Source organism: Leopardus geoffroyi, chromosome D4 (assembly GCF_018350155.1).
Source record: "Leopardus geoffroyi isolate Oge1 chromosome D4, O.geoffroyi_Oge1_pat1.0, whole genome shotgun sequence".
In the NCBI taxonomy this organism is placed as follows: domain Eukaryota; kingdom Metazoa; phylum Chordata; class Mammalia; order Carnivora; family Felidae; genus Leopardus; species Leopardus geoffroyi.
The window spans coordinates 25,130,442-25,146,065 of NC_059342.1; the positions used below are offsets into that span (position 1 = coordinate 25,130,442).

The 15,624-nt window shown below is 39.3% G+C and overlaps 1 protein-coding gene across 3 annotated transcripts in view; it reads right to left on the reverse strand.

The window, feature by feature from the left end:
* Positions 1-15,624, reverse strand: part of KIF27 (kinesin family member 27) — a 92,105-nt gene that overhangs the window by 65,027 nt on the left and 11,454 nt on the right. For all 3 annotated transcript variants that reach the window (XM_045469721.1, XM_045469722.1, XM_045469720.1), the window contains exons 3-4: positions 10,482-10,682; positions 6,118-7,076 (exon numbers count right to left, since the gene is read on the reverse strand). In XM_045469721.1, the coding sequence (XP_045325677.1) occupies positions 6,118-7,076; positions 10,482-10,682 (1,160 nt within the window). The remainder of the gene's footprint in view (positions 1-6,117; positions 7,077-10,481; positions 10,683-15,624) is intronic.

A 15,624-nucleotide genomic window follows, 5' to 3' on the forward strand; every position in this document is an offset into this window, starting at 1 on the left:
ACATTTTTTTTTTTTTTTCAACATTTATTTTTGGGACAGAGAGAGACAGAGCATGAACGGGGGAGGGGCAGAGAGAGAGGGAGACACAGAATCGGAAACAGGCTCCAGGCTCCGAGCCATCAGCCCAGAGCCCGACGCGGGGCTCGAACTCACAGACCGCGAGATCGTGACCTGGCTGAAGTCGGACGCTTAACCGACTGCGCCACCCAGGCGCCCCGACATTTGACATTTTAAAAATATCTCACTGTGGGGCGCCGAGGTGACTCAGTCGGTTCAGTGTCCAACTTCGGGTCAGGTCATGATCTCACAGTTCATGAGTTCAAGCCCCACGTCGGGCTCTGTGCTGATAGCTCAGAGCCTGGAGCCTGCTTCGGATTCTGCGTCTCCCTCTCTCTGCCCCTAACCCACTCACATTCTGTCTCTGTCTCTCTCAAAAATAAATACACATTAAAAATAAATAAATAAACATTAAAAATAAATTTTAAAAAATCTCACTGAATAGACATGATTCTTTTTTCATGAAGAAACCAAGAGATTAAAACCTTTTCCCAAGATGACCCAGTAGATAAACCAAACTCCTGACCTTCAATCCCAGGGTCTTTCTGGATCAAACCCCATGCTCTTTCTACTAAGCTATAGGAAAACACAAGAACAAGAGCTGATTTACAAAAATAGTGTTCCCTTTACAAATAAGATTTAATTCACAAAAACAGAGTATGTATGTGACTACTCAGGCAATGGCATAGAGGGGTAGATGGGCCCCTGTACAGAGAACCCACAGACCAAGGCCAGCCTTGATTTGCCACAGTCTCATAGCACCACTTAGGGCAAGTCCCTTCTTTTCTCTGCTTGGGATCCTCAAGTGACCAAATGAGGAGAGGACACATGACCCTGATGGTCCTTATTTTCATATGTTTACATACGACCTATGTGACTTCTTTCATAAAATGAGATTAAACTATAATTCTCGTTGGTTAATACCCCTCCCATGGTAAACTGTACATTTGAGCTTAAAATGTAATTTGTCACGTAGTACTGCATATTCAACTATTTTTACATATGCTTTACAGACTACAGCTATATTATTTATTATTTATTTCAAGTGTTTAACTGTTGAGTAAATTCATGTTCACATACTGCTCTCGTATTCAAAATTTGGAATAAAAAGGCAACGAAGTCCTTCAAGAGGTGTTTATTAGGATATGGAGTATTCCAATAATTGACTAATGGCAAAAACCAAGGAATACAACACTACCTGACACAGGAGCACCTGGCTGGCTCACTGGGTAAAATGTCCCAACTTCGGCTCAGATCATGATCTCATGGTTCATGAGTTCGAGTCCCACATCAGGCTGTCTGCTGCCGGCACAAAGCCTGCTTCAGATCCTGTCTCCCTCTCTCTCTGCCCCTCCCCCACTTGCACGCGCGCTCTCTCTCTCCCAAAAGTAAACATTAAAAAAAAATTAAAAACAAAAAAAAGAAACACTACCTGACAGCATCTAACAAGGAGAAGATGGTGAAGTTCAAAGTGACACTTCCTTAGCAAAAATCTGGTGGTAATTCTACCTGCGATATGGCCCATGATCTCCTGTTGGCTAGGAATTTTATTTTAAAGTACTTACCTGCTTGTGTAACAGGCTCAAGGAAGCAGGGCTGAGCAAAGAGAATGTCCATGCCTCTCCCTGCACAGACCTGCTGTCTTGCTAAGTAGTTTATCAAGCTGACTTCACAGTAACCCCTGGCATGTGGCCCCACATACAGCTACTAAGTCCAATCACTTAGCTGCCACTGATACATAACCTCAGCACAGGTAGGTGAAAAATAAATGAGAGGAGATAATAATGAGCTGCCTTTATTGAGCCTTACTCCAGGCCAGGCAGCCTTCTCATCGTTTTATGGGAACTAGTGTTTTAATAATCTTCACAGGAACCCTACAAGGTGCTTGTTATTATTGTTTAATTAGCACAGAGAGGTTAAGTATTTTCCCAAAGTCACAGAGCAAGTAAGCAAAGGAGTTGGGATTCAAATCTTAGGAGTTTGGTACCAATGTTCTTAACCACTATGTTATTCTGTCTCAAACAGAAAGTCTAGAAAACTTTTTAATTTTTTTTGTTTATTTATTTTTGAGAGAGAGAGAGAGAGAGCAAGCAGGAGAGGGGCAGAGAGGTAGGAGACACAGAATCTGAAGCAGGCTCCAGGCTCTGAGCTGTCTGCACATAGCCCGATGTGTGGCTCGAACTCACAAACTGCCAGATCATGACCTGAGCCAAAGCCAGATGCTTAACCAACAGAGCCACCCAGGCACCCTTAGAAAACAACTTTTTAAGGAGACATATGGGGTGAGGATTTAGTGGTATCCAAGATTACTACTCCTGCAAGACTTCAGACCAAAAAAAAAAAAAAAAAAAAAAAAATCTGTTTTTTTAATTGGGAAATACTGAATATTGTATCTTTCACATTGAGATTAATTACACTAGCACTTTGAAAGTTCTGAGAAGTCTTGGGAGTTTTGCAATCTAGCATTCCCCAAAGACATCTGATCATGGTGCCCTTTTTCATCAAGACTGTTAATATCCTGGGGCTCCTGGGTGGCTCAGTCAGTTAAGCATCTGACTTCAGCTCAGGTCATGATCTCACAGTTTGTGAGTTCAAGCCCCACGTCGGGCTCTGTGCTGACAGCTCAGAGCCTGGAACCTGCTTCCGATTCTGTGTGTCCCTCTCTCTCTGCCCCCTGCCCTGCTCACACTCTGTCTCTGTCTCTCAAAAAGTGAATAAACATTAACAACAACAACAAAAAAAAGACTGTTAATATCCTTGGGAAATCTTAATCTAGAGTACATAATCTAGAGCAAGTTAATTCAGAATTTCCAACAGATGGAGAGAAAAACTTACTACCCCGCCATCCTCAATCAGGAGGTTTTATGGGCTTCCATTTCAGCCACCTTAGAAGGATGAAGTACTCCTTATTGTCAACTCCTATAGTGCTCCAAAGTTCAAGCTTCCCATCAACCGTATTTCCTGTTCTGCCACTTTCTTATACCAAACAGGAAGGGTCAGGCCTGCTCTATTATGAAGAAGGTAGAGCAGAGTTACTGCTTTAAAAAAAAGACCCTCTCTCTCTGCCCCTCCCCTGTTCATGCTCTGTCTCTCTCTGTCCCAAAAATAAATAAAACGTTGAAAAAAAATTAAAAAAAAAAAAAAAAAAAAGGGGCGCCTGGGTGGCACAGTCGGTTGAGCGTCCGACTTCAGCCAGGTCACAATCTCGCGGTCCGTGAGTTCGAGCCCCGCGTCAGCCTCTGGGCTGATGGCTCGGAGCCTGGAGCCTGTTTCCGATTCTGTGTCTCCCTCTCTCTCTGCCCCTCCCCTGTTCATGCTCTGTCTCTCTCTGTCCCAAAAATAAATAAAACGTTGAAAAAAAATTTAAAAAAAAAAAAAAGAAAAAAATCCATGATTTTTGGGGAACCTGGATGGCTCAGTCAACACAGCATGCAACTCTTGCTCTCAAGGTCATGAGTTCAAGCCTCATATTGGGGGCAGATTACTTCAAAACAAAAATTAAAAACTCCATTATTTTAAAGTTATGACTTTAAATGCTTATACTTAAGTATCAGATGTTGTGAGATAGGGTGCCTGGGTGGCTCAGTCAGTTGAGCGTCCAAATCTTGATTCTCTCTCTCCCTCTCTTTCTGCCCCTTGATTGGAAGATGCACGTAACTTAGTAAACAAATATTTTCCAAATGATCGATGGGTGATGATTGAAAATCACGTGGATGAAAGATCCATTCAAAGTACAAGATAAAGGGGAGCCTGGGTGGCTCAGTCAGTCAAACAACTGACTCTTGATTTCCACTCAGGTCACGATCTCACAGTTGTGAGATGGAGCCTTGTGACAGGCTCTCTGCTGGGCGTGAAGCCTGCTGGAGAGTCTCTCTCCCTCTCCTGCTGCCCCTCTCCTGCTTGCGTGCGCACGCGCTCTTTCTCTCTCTTAAAAAAAAAAGCAAGATAAAAATAAAAATTTTAATGTATAGATCTTAACGTAACAAAAATAGTTTCAAATCCCACATTGCAAGTAACCTTTAGGATGCCGCTACTTGTTGAGTTTTGGTGCAATAACAAAGAAGAATATCCATAATTATCTGAAAAAAAATTAAAATGTTCCTCTTTCCAATTACAAATCTAAATGAGGCTGGATGTTCTTCGTGTACTTCAACTAAAACAACATATTGCAACAAACTGTATGCCGAAGCAGATATGAAAATCCACACATCCTCTATTCAGCCAGACATTAAAAGAGATTTGTAAAAATGTACAACAATTCCACTTTTATTAAGTTTTTTTATTTGGAAAATAGTTATTTTTCATGAAAAAATGTTTTTACTTAACATGTCATTGGGTTATTATTTTGAGTGAATTAATAGCTTAAATTTTTGTGTTTTAATTCTCATATGGTAAATATCAATAGATACAACCCACATAAACAAAAGCTCTTTAGGGGACCTCAATTTTAAAAATATAAAAAAAAACAAACCTTGTATGGGCACCTGGGTGGCTCAGTCAGTTAAGTGTCTGACTTCAACTCATCTCACGGTTTGTGGGTTCGAGCTCCCCATTGGGCTCTCTGCTATCAGTGTAGTGCTATCAGGCCCACTCCGGATCCTCTGCTCTCTCTCTGCCCCTCCCCTGTTTGTGCTCTCTCTCTCTCAAAAATAAATAATATTAAAAAAAAAAACAAAAAACCTTGTGAATAAAAAGTCCAAGAACTGCTGCAATAGAGGTTTCTTTCTAATACATATAAAGAGGTACAGAGGAAAGATTTCTAACTAGAAAGCTGTTTTCAGGGCACCTGGGTGGCTCAGTCGGTTAAGCATCCGACTTTGGCTCAGGTCATGATCTCGCGGTTTGTGAGTTCAAGCCCTGCGTCGGGCTCTATGCTGACAGCTCAGAGCCTGGAGCCTGCTTTGGATTCTGTGTCTCCCTCTCTCTCTGCCCCTAACCCACTTGCATTCTGTCTCTGTCTCTCTCAAAAATAAACAAACATTAAAAAAAAAAGAAAGAAAGCTGTTTTCCTATTTTCAAAAACTGGCAGAATACCTATTTGCCCAACAGAATGCAAACTCCACGTAAGCAGAATAGGTACATCTTGTTTTCCATGATTTCCCTAGGGACACGAAATCTTCAGGTTTTTGAATGGAAAGTGACAAATGTATTTCGGAACTCAATGTACATATATGTAATATGTACACATGTACATACCTACATCCCTTAAATATTGCCACATACAATGATTTTGTTTGTTTAAAAAAAATCAACATTCCGGGGTGCCTGGGTGCCTCAGTAGTCACTTAAGCCTCTGACTCTTGATTTCAGCTCAGGTTACGATCTCGCAGTTCATGGGTTCGAACCCACATCAGGCTCTGCACTGACAACACAGAGCCTGCTTGCGATTCTCTCTCTCTCTCTCTCTCTCTCTCTCTCTGTCCCTCCCCCGCTGTACTCTCTCAAAATAAATAAATAAATAAACTTTTTAAAAAAGCTCAACATTCCACACTCAAGGGGTAAAGTTTTTTTTTTTTTTCTTCAAGAACCACTGACCCAAAGAGGGATAAAAACTCAATAAAGTACTTCATTTTCTTTCTGAAATTACGTTTCTCTTCACCCTCTAAATTAATGACCAGGTCCCCAAGATTCTACTTCATAAATGTAACAAGTTAAAATACTGAAAGAGAGGGGCAATTGGGTGGCTCAGTCGGTTAAGCATCTGACTCTTGGTTTCGGTTCAGGTCATGGTCTCGAGTTTCCGGACTTTGAATCCTGTGTCAGGCTCTGTGGTGACATTGTGGAGCCTCCTTGGGATTCTCTCTCTCCCTCTCTCTCTACCCCTCCCCCACTTGCTCTCTCTGTCTCTCGAAATGAATAAACTTAAAAAAATTAAAAAAATATTAAAAGAGAAAGGAAAATGAGGACAAAGCAGTAGGAAAAGGGAAAAAGAGACTGAGCAAAAGGCAAATGAGAATTTACACATAATCCTTTTTGAAAACTTCTGGAATCCCAAAATGACCCTTGCCCAAATAAACGGAGTCCTTAAACAAGTCACTAACGGAAGTGGTGTCTACGTACCTGGCATTTCCTAAGCTCTCGCTTCAGCTGGAGAACTGTCACATGCTGTGGTCCTTCTTCCAGGTTGCCGACACCGTGGCTCCCTCTGAACGAGGTGAACATCGCCTTCCTGACATCCTGGGTCATGTTAAACCACTCCTGCAGTTTGTGTTGCTGCTGTTGGTTCAGTCTGACAGCACCCTTTAAGTCCACCAGGAAGGTAAAGGCTTCCTCTACACAGGTTTGGTAACTCTGACACTCTCCCTGTAGCTGAGCTACTTGTTCCTCAAGAGACCGGATCCTGTTTTTATCAGGAGTCCCCTCTTGATGGATCTGGCTGGTTTGGCTGATGCTATCCTGCTGGCTTTGCAGAGCTTCTCGAAGCAACTTGATTTCAAATTCCATTTCGTCCATACGGTCAGACTCGGGGCTGAAGTTTAAGGTGGGTTTGTTTCTAATATTGCGTGCTCTGTTGGCATATTTGAGGGAATTTAAGGACTCGTCAAAATCTGAGGAGGATGGGCTGACGCAAGTGATCATGACAGTCTTGGCACTGCCTCCCAAGGAATCTTTCAGAAGCCGGGTGATTTTAGCATCCCTATATGGAATATGGGAGCTCTTCCTGCGTGGGTCCCCAAGAGCACTGATTACATTTCCTAAAGCCAACAGCCCACTGTTGATCTGAATGGATTCTTTGAACCGTTCGCCAGTATTCCCGGTTTTAGTTACTCTTTCCGAGCCCGCCAAATCCACAAAGTGGAACTTTGAGACAATATGCCGATGGGAATACCACGATCCATCTTCAGCTGCCTCTGTATTTTTCTCTACTTGACAAATGCTGATTGTAAAAATTGCATGTGATCTACTGGAGTGCTCGTTCATTTGGGTGGTACCTGTATGCCTGGCTGCATTCCCCATCTCCAGGAGACTCATCACCTCATCTGCATTCTCCACGTGACATTCCTTGGCCCCAACAATCACTTAAAATAACAACAGCAAGTTTTTAAACCAAATTTTAATCAAAACCCAGTAGAGTTAAACTTAACCACAACAGTTATTATTTGCTAAACTTCCCAGGCTAAGAACATGTCTTAAAAAATCAAGAGCATTTCAAACAATAGTGACAGCAATATCATTAAGTAATTTTGGATAATCTCCCAAAGGAACTATTTTAATAGACAGCACTCATTTTGATATTTAAATTCTAAAAGATATTATATATGTGTGTGTGTGTGTGTGTGTGTGTGTGTGTGTGTGTATTAAACAATCTGGTTTCTTTGGAGTCACACATATGTGACTCCAAAAGAAAAGTCATTCTTTAAGATGACTGAGAAAAGAAAAACCTTTTAATCCAGTACTTTGACTTATAGAGTCTAACAGACTTATTTAAATAGATTAATTAAATATTAACTCAAAAGAATTAACTAGTAGTAGATTAATTAAAAGAAATCAGTTTTTTTGAGTTTTCAAACCATCCTTAGGTTTAAGGGTTTTGGTACTGTGTGGTCATAACCAACGATACACGAAAATTTCAGCATAAATACATTGGTTATTCATTTTAAAAACAGGCTTAACCTACGTAATATCAGAGTATAAGATAAACAAACATGTTGGCAATTCACAAAAAGCAAAAAAGCAGAATAAGAGCCAAAAATAAACCAAAGCTTACCACCCACATTATTTGTTTATATCCAAACATATTTCAAAAAGAAGAAGGTGGATTTGGGCTTTGAATCAGAGTCATAAAGCTCCTGATTCTGTGCTTGAATTACAGAGCCATGGTTCCTCTTTATTCAGATCCGGTTATGTCACTGTTTTCTTGAAAAATAATCATTTTGCTTTCATTATTTCCATCATGACACTTTCTTAACAACCTAGTTCATTGAAAGTTCTAAAGTACTTATACTACAAACAGGGAATGCTAACATATCACCAATTATAAAGTATGACAATCTAACTGTAAATCAAAGGATCACTTTCATAAAGTTTTTTAATGTTAGGCTACAGCTTAGCACTATCCATGGTCCTCAAACCTAGCAGCAAATCATCTGGAAGCTTTATAAAAGAGAAAGTACTGATGCCCAGGCTCGATCAGACAAATTCATCAGGATTTCTGAAAAGCAGGGCCCAGAAATCAGTTTTTTTTTTTTTTAACTTTTTAAATGTTTATTTATTATTGAGAGACAGAGAGACAGAGAGCGTGAGCAGGGGAGGGGGAGAGAGAGGGGGAAACACAGAATCTGAAATAGGCTCCAGGCTCTGAGCTGTCAGCACAGAGCCCGACGCGGGGCTCGAACTCACAAACTGCGAGATCATGACCCGAGCTGAAGTTGGTCACTTAACCAACTGAGCCACCCAGGCGCCCCTGGAAATTAGTATTTTTTAAAAAGCTTCCACGGTGATGCTAATTGTGCAGCATCCAGGTTGGATGCCAACCAGTGCTTTACACGAAGGAACTAAATAAGGATGTCAAAGAAATACATTTTGGTTGTGAGTGGAATACCGTATAAAACATACGGCAATTTGTCTTAAGAGCATTTGTCACATCTTTCCAAAACTTTTGCAGGACTGATAACAGCTATTAAGTTTATCAGGGGTGACAGCATATGGGCTATTTTACAATAAATATGTATTATTATTGTATCTTTAACAAAAAATGAAAACATTCAAGAATTACCTTTTATATGATACAGAAGCTCAAAACACTGGCCTGGATTCTGTCCAGAAAAGATAAACTACACTGAATTATCTAATAAGACCATAGACTACCATGTATGCTTTCTTTCTAAAAAACAAAACAGGGGTGCCTGGGTGGCTCAGTCGGTTAGGCGACCGGCTTCAGCTCAGGTCATGATCTTGCAGTTTGTGGGTTCGAGCCCTGCGTCGGGCTCTGTGCTGAAAGCTCAGAGCCTGGAGCCTGCTTCGGATTCTGTGTCTCCCCCTCTCTCTGCCCCTCCCCAGCTTGTACTCTGTCTCTCTCTCTCAAAAAATAAATAAAGGTAAAAAAAAAATTAAAAACAAAACAAAAACCAATTTTTTCAAACATTGAGGAATTCCAGGGCTGCCAAGCCAGGGCTAAAAAGGCAACAAACTTCACTGCCCCCTGCAGGCAGTTTGAACGACCTTACATTCCTACTGCGAGGAGATTCCCTCAAGGGGACACTCCTCAAGCAGGATCCTTTTTCTCCAAGAAGGTTCTACCTAAGTATCCTTTCTTAGAAACACATCTAAGTCATTGTTGTTAATAATAATGAAACTCTGGAAACTGTTTAAATGTCCAACAATGGAATATTAAAGTATAATACATTTAGAAGACAAATTACCACATGACCATGGAGACTCATAACTTTGAGAAATATTTAATGTTGTGTGAAAATGCTCACCATATAAATATTACATGAAAAAGTAAGATGCGATGCTATATGTAGGGTTGCAAGTATATTAAAAAAAATTAGGGGCGCCTGGGTGGCACAGGCGGTTAAGCGTCCGACTTCAGCCAGGTCACGATCTCGCGGTCCGTGAGTTCGAGCCCCGCGTCAGGCTCTGGGCTGATGGCTCAGAGCCTGGAGCCTGTTTCCCAATTCTGTGTCTCCCTCTCTCTCTGCCCCTCCCCCGTTCATGCTCTGTCTCTCTCTGTCCCAAAAATAAATAAACATTGAAAAAAAATTAAAAAAAAAAAAAATTATACATGCATGGGAAAAGAAATCTGGAAGGAAACACACCAAAAACAGAAGTTACTTTTTCTGGGTTCTGGGATTAAAGCTGATCTTTAATAACTTTCTTCCTTAAACTTTTCTATGTTTTCAAAATGTTCTATGTTGAACATATAACCCTTTAAATCAGAAAAGCAGGAGGTGCTATTCTTTAAAATACTTGCATTTTGACCCATTCGAACCTTCTCCCATTTCCAAACAAATTGATATTTAATGAGATTAACAAGTTGCTAGCATAGAAAGTCAGATCTTGAAAAATACAACAAAGTACAGGACAAAATCAAAGAGGACAAAAGGAGAATTCTAGATCGACTTGGACAAACACCAAAGGGAGAAGCCATCTCCAATCTGGGAGAAACTCTGGGAGAAAAAAAAAGTACAAATACTAATTTACCCTATTTCAAAGTCTCACTGATCTTCAGCCCAGAGCGGGAACAATTATAGAATATAAGTATCTTGAATTACAACTTACTAACTTCATCTAACCAACCAGTCTGAACTACTTTTCACCTGGGTGATTTAATGGATATTGGGAATCAAAAAGGTATTCAATTTTAAAGAAAAAACAAATTCCTTTTGCTTCTATGTCTGTTTTAAAGATTCTTTGCAATATATCCAGAAACTGAATTAAATCACATCTTTTTGGTAATGAAGGCAGTCAATGCTATTTACCTGTGTTTCCTTTTTCATCTTCTCGGATGTGAAGATCCTTCATAGATGTTTCCAATTCTAGAAGATCTCTTAGGTCTTCCTTATATACTTCTATATAAGACACTTTGATATTAAAGTCAGTGCTAGAATTTTCAGAGATGTTTTGAAATATTTCTTGGATAGCTCGAGGAATGATACCCTTTTGACCCTCCACAACTGAAGCTAAAAATTTAGAGAAAGAAAGGACATCTGAAAATTAAAATATAAGAAAAGCCAAAACCCCAAATTTATAATGTATACATCTATTTTCTTACATTTCTCTATATTACAAATTTTTTAAAACTGTAAACCATAATATTGATGTGTAAAAGTTTCCACAATTTAAAAAAAAATTTTTTTAACGTTTTATTTATTTTTGAGAGAGGGAGAGACAGAGCATGAACAGGGGAGGGTCAGAGAGAGGGAGACACAGAATCTGAAACAGGCTCCAGGCTCTGAGCTGTCAGCACAGAGCCCGACGCAGAGCTCAAACTCATGGACTGCGAGATCATGACCTGAGCCGAAGTCGGCTGCTTAACCGACTGAGCCACCCAGGCGCCCCAACAATTTTTTAAATAGTTTTAAAAATTACAAGGTAAAGTGTGAAACAAGTCAAAGAACAAATTGGGACTTAAGGTTAAATAAGTTAGGTTAATTTAGAAACCTACCCAGCATTTGTAGCATTGTTCCATAGAAAATATGTTTCAAGCGCAAAGGGTTGGCTTGCAAATGAACCTTAAAAATAACTAGCTTCCAGGTTGAAAATTACCAATGTTTAGATTTTTGGCAACAAACATCCTGAAAATGTGAACCTCTATTAACTTGGACTACCTTTCACCTAATTTAAGATGCAAGACTGCCATCGTGTGGCAAATAAAGGAAGCTGTAGCTTTTTCTAATACAAGAGAGAGTGAAGATTCTTTTTTGAGAGTTTCCAGGAACTAGCCAATAGCATTACCTATGAACTACAGTGCAATATACACATTGTAGATTACCCAGAATATAAAGTCGATTAGAAACAGCTCATTCATTTCCCACTTCAAAAGATAACAAAACACAATAATTCAAAACTTACCAAAACACTGAATTTCAAATATTTATCATAAAGCTTCAATAGGTATTTTGGTAACCTAAATGCCATATTTTCAACGTTACACTTATATTCCGGACACAGCTTCGGAGAGAGAACTTGTAAAGTTTTATACATCAACAGCTATCATTTAGCTATTGTATGTTATTTAAAGAACACACAAAAGTTTCTAGAGAATGTTCTAGTTTCTGGTACAAGTCAGTAAATCCAAGGTTCTGAGAAGCAGGAAAATGACTATTAGTTTAAATAGGCATCCTATTGAAAAAAAAAAGATTATTCTGCCTCAGGGCCTAGCATGGTGCCCTAGGCACTACAAATGCTCAACAAATTATTTATAGGAGGAAAAAACAGCATTATTTAAAAATCAGACAGCAGGGGTGCCTGGGTGGCTCAGTCGGTTAAGCATCCGATTTCGGCTCAGGTCATGATTTCACAGTTTGTAGGTTTGAATCCCACATTGGGCTCTGCACTGAAAGCTCAGAGCCCGGAGCCTGCTTCAGATTCTCTCTCTCTCTCTCTCTCTCTCTCTCTCTCTCTCTCTCTGCCCCTCCCCTGCTCTCTCTCTCTCTCTCAAAAGTAAACATTAAAAAAATAAAGTAAAATAAAAATAACAAGTAGCAACAATGAACTATTGGGACCTCATCAAGATAAAAAGCTTCTGCACAGTGAAGGAAACAATCAGCAAAACTAAAAGGCAATGGACGGAATGGGAGAGGATATCTGCAAATGACATATCAGATAAAGGGTTAGTATCCAAAATCTATAAAGAATTTATCAAACTCAACACCTAAAAAACAAATAATCCAGTGAAGAAATGGGCAAGACATGAATAGACACTTTTCCAAAGAAGACATCCAGATGGCCAACAGACACATGAAAAAATGCTCAACATCACTCATCATTAGGGAAATACAAATCAAAACCACATGAGATACGACCTCATACCTGTCAGAATGGCTAAAATTAACTCAGGCAACAACAGATGTTGTCACTTATATATAACACCCAGTGCTCATCCCAACAAGTGTCCTCCTTATTGCCCCTCACCCCTTTAGCCCTTCCCCCCACCCAACACCCTGCTGGCAACCCTCAGTTTGTTCTCTGTATTTTAGAGTCTCTTATGGTTTGTCCCCCTCCCTGTTTACATTATTTTTCCTTCCTTTCCCTTATGTTCATCTGTTTTGTATCTTAAATTCCACATATGAGTGAAGTCATATATTTGTTTTTCTCTAATTTTCCTTAGCATAATACCCTCTAGTTCCATCCACGCTGTTGCAAATGACAAGATTTCATTCTTTTTGATCGCCGAGTAATATTCCATTGTGTGTGTGTGTGTGTGTGTGTGTGTGTGTGTGTGTGTGTGTGTATACATATATATATATACACACACACACACACACACACACCACATCTTCTTTATCCCTTCATCAGTCAATGAACATTTGGGCTCTTTCCATACTTTGGCTATTGTCAACAGCACTGCTATAAACATTGGGGTGCACATGCCCCTTCGAAACAGCACTCTTGTATCCCTTGGATAAATACCTAGAAGTGCAATTGCTGGGTCATAGAGTAGTTCTATTTTTAATTTTTTGAGGAACCTCCATACTGTTTTCCAGAGTGGTTGCACCAGTTTGCATTCCTATCAGCAGTGCAAGAGAGTTCCACTTTTATTCAACATAGTACTGGAAGTCCTAGCCATAGCAATTCGACAACGTAAAGAAATAAAAGCCATCCAAATTGGTAAGGAAGAAGTCGGTTTAGTGTCTGATTTCGGCTCAGGTCATGATCTCATGGTTTGTGAGTTGGAGCCCCACACTGGGTTCTGTGTTGACAGCTCGAAGCCTGGAGCCTGCTCCAGATTCTGTGTCTCCCTCTCTCTCCACCCCTCCTCTGCTCACACTCTATCTCTCTCTCAGAAATAAATAAAAACTGGAATGGAGGAACAATGGTCCATTCCAATTGTAGAATATTATATAGTCTGAAAAAATGAGTAAATTTCTATGACACAAAAGTGAAGAAATGAAATACTTTATATTGTTAAATGCAAAAAGAAAGTTATAGAAATAATGGTATAATAATTCATTAAACAAAACAAGAAGAATAAAACTACATGCATATTTGTAAAATGCCTAGAAAAATGTCTAGAGCACTCTAGAATACTATACATCAAATGGTTATTTCCTTGGGATGAGACTGGTTTTCATTCATTTTAGTTTCTTTTTTTTTAATGTTTATTCATTTTTTTATGGGGGAGGCAGGAGAGGAGGACAGAAGATCCTAAGTGGGCCCTGCACTGACAGCAGAGAGCCCGATGCCGGACTCAAACTCACAAACTGCAAGATCATGACCTGAGCCAAAGTCTGACACTTAACCAACTGAGCCACCCAGGCACCCCTAATTTACTTTCTTAAGCATCACTTGCAATTCTTTTTACAATGCACATTATTATAATTTTTAAAGAGCCAGGGAATAAGTTTCTAGAAAGATTCCTTTAAAAAATGAGAGAGGGGGCGCCTGGGTGGCGCAGTCGGTTGAGCGTCCGACTTCAGCCAGGTCACGATCTCGCAGTCCGTGAGTTCGAGCCCCGCATCAGGCTCTGGGCTGATGGCTCAGAGCCTGGAGCCTGTTTCCGATTCTGTGTCTCCCTCTCTCTGCCCCTCCCCCGTTCATGCTCTGTGTCTCTCTGTCCCAAAAATAAATAAACGTTGAAAAAAAAAAAAATTTAAAAAAAAAAATAAAAAATGAGAGAGGACCCAAATAAACAAAATTACTAACAGAAGGGAAGAAATAAAAACCAACACCATAGAAATAAAAGCAAATGTAATAGAATATTATGAAAACCTATATGCCAACAAACTGGACAACTTAGAAGAAATGGATGAATTCCTAGAAACATATAATCTATCAAAACTGAAGCAGGAAGAAATAAAAATTTGAACAAACCAATCACTAAAAATGAAATTGAATCAGGAATCAAAATACTCCCGACAAACAAAAGTCCACAACCAGACAGCTTCACTGTGAATTGTACCAAACATTTAAAAAAGAGCTAATACCCATTCTTCTCAAACTATTCCAAAAAATACAAGAGGAAGGAAAACTTCCAAATTCATTCTATAAAGCCAGTATCACCCTGATACCAAAACCAGATAAAGACACCACAAAAAAGACAACTACAGGCCAAGATCTCTCATGAATATGGATGCAATCCTCAACAAAATATTAATAAACCAAATTCAAAAATATATTTTAAAAAATCATACACCACGATCAAGTGAGATTTACTCCTGGGATGCAAGAGTAGTTTATAAGCTGCAAAATAATCAATGTAGTATGTCACATCAGTAAGAGAAAAGATAAAAACCATATGATCATTTCAACAGATGCAGAAAAGCATTTGACAAAGAACATCATCCATTCATGATAAAAACCCTCTGCAAAGTAGGTCCAGAGGGAATATATCTCAACAAAATAAAGGCCATATATGAAAAGCCCATAGCCAACAAGATATTCAATGGTAAAAAACAGAGAGCTTTTCCCCTGAAGGTCAGGAATAAGACAAGGATGACCACACTCACCACTTGTATTCAACATAGTACTAGAAGTCCCAGCCATAGCAATTTGACAACAAAAAGAAATAAAAGAAATCCAAATTGGTAAGGAATAAGTAAAACTCTACTGGCAGATGACACAATACTATATATAGAAAACACTAAAGACTCCACAAAAAAACTCCTAGAACTGATAAATGAATTGAGGAAAGTCACAAGATACAAAATCAATGTTCAGGCATCTTTTGCATTCCCATACACTAATTATGAAGCAGCAGAAAGAAAATTAAATAATCTCATTTACAATTGCACCAAAAATAAAATATCTAGGAACAAACTAAACCAAAGAGGTGAAAGATTTGTACTCTGAACACTATAAAACATTGATGAAAGAAACTGAAGACACACAAAGAAATGGAAAGACGCTCCATGCTTATGGATTAGAAGAACAAATACTGTGAAAATGTCTATACTACCCAAA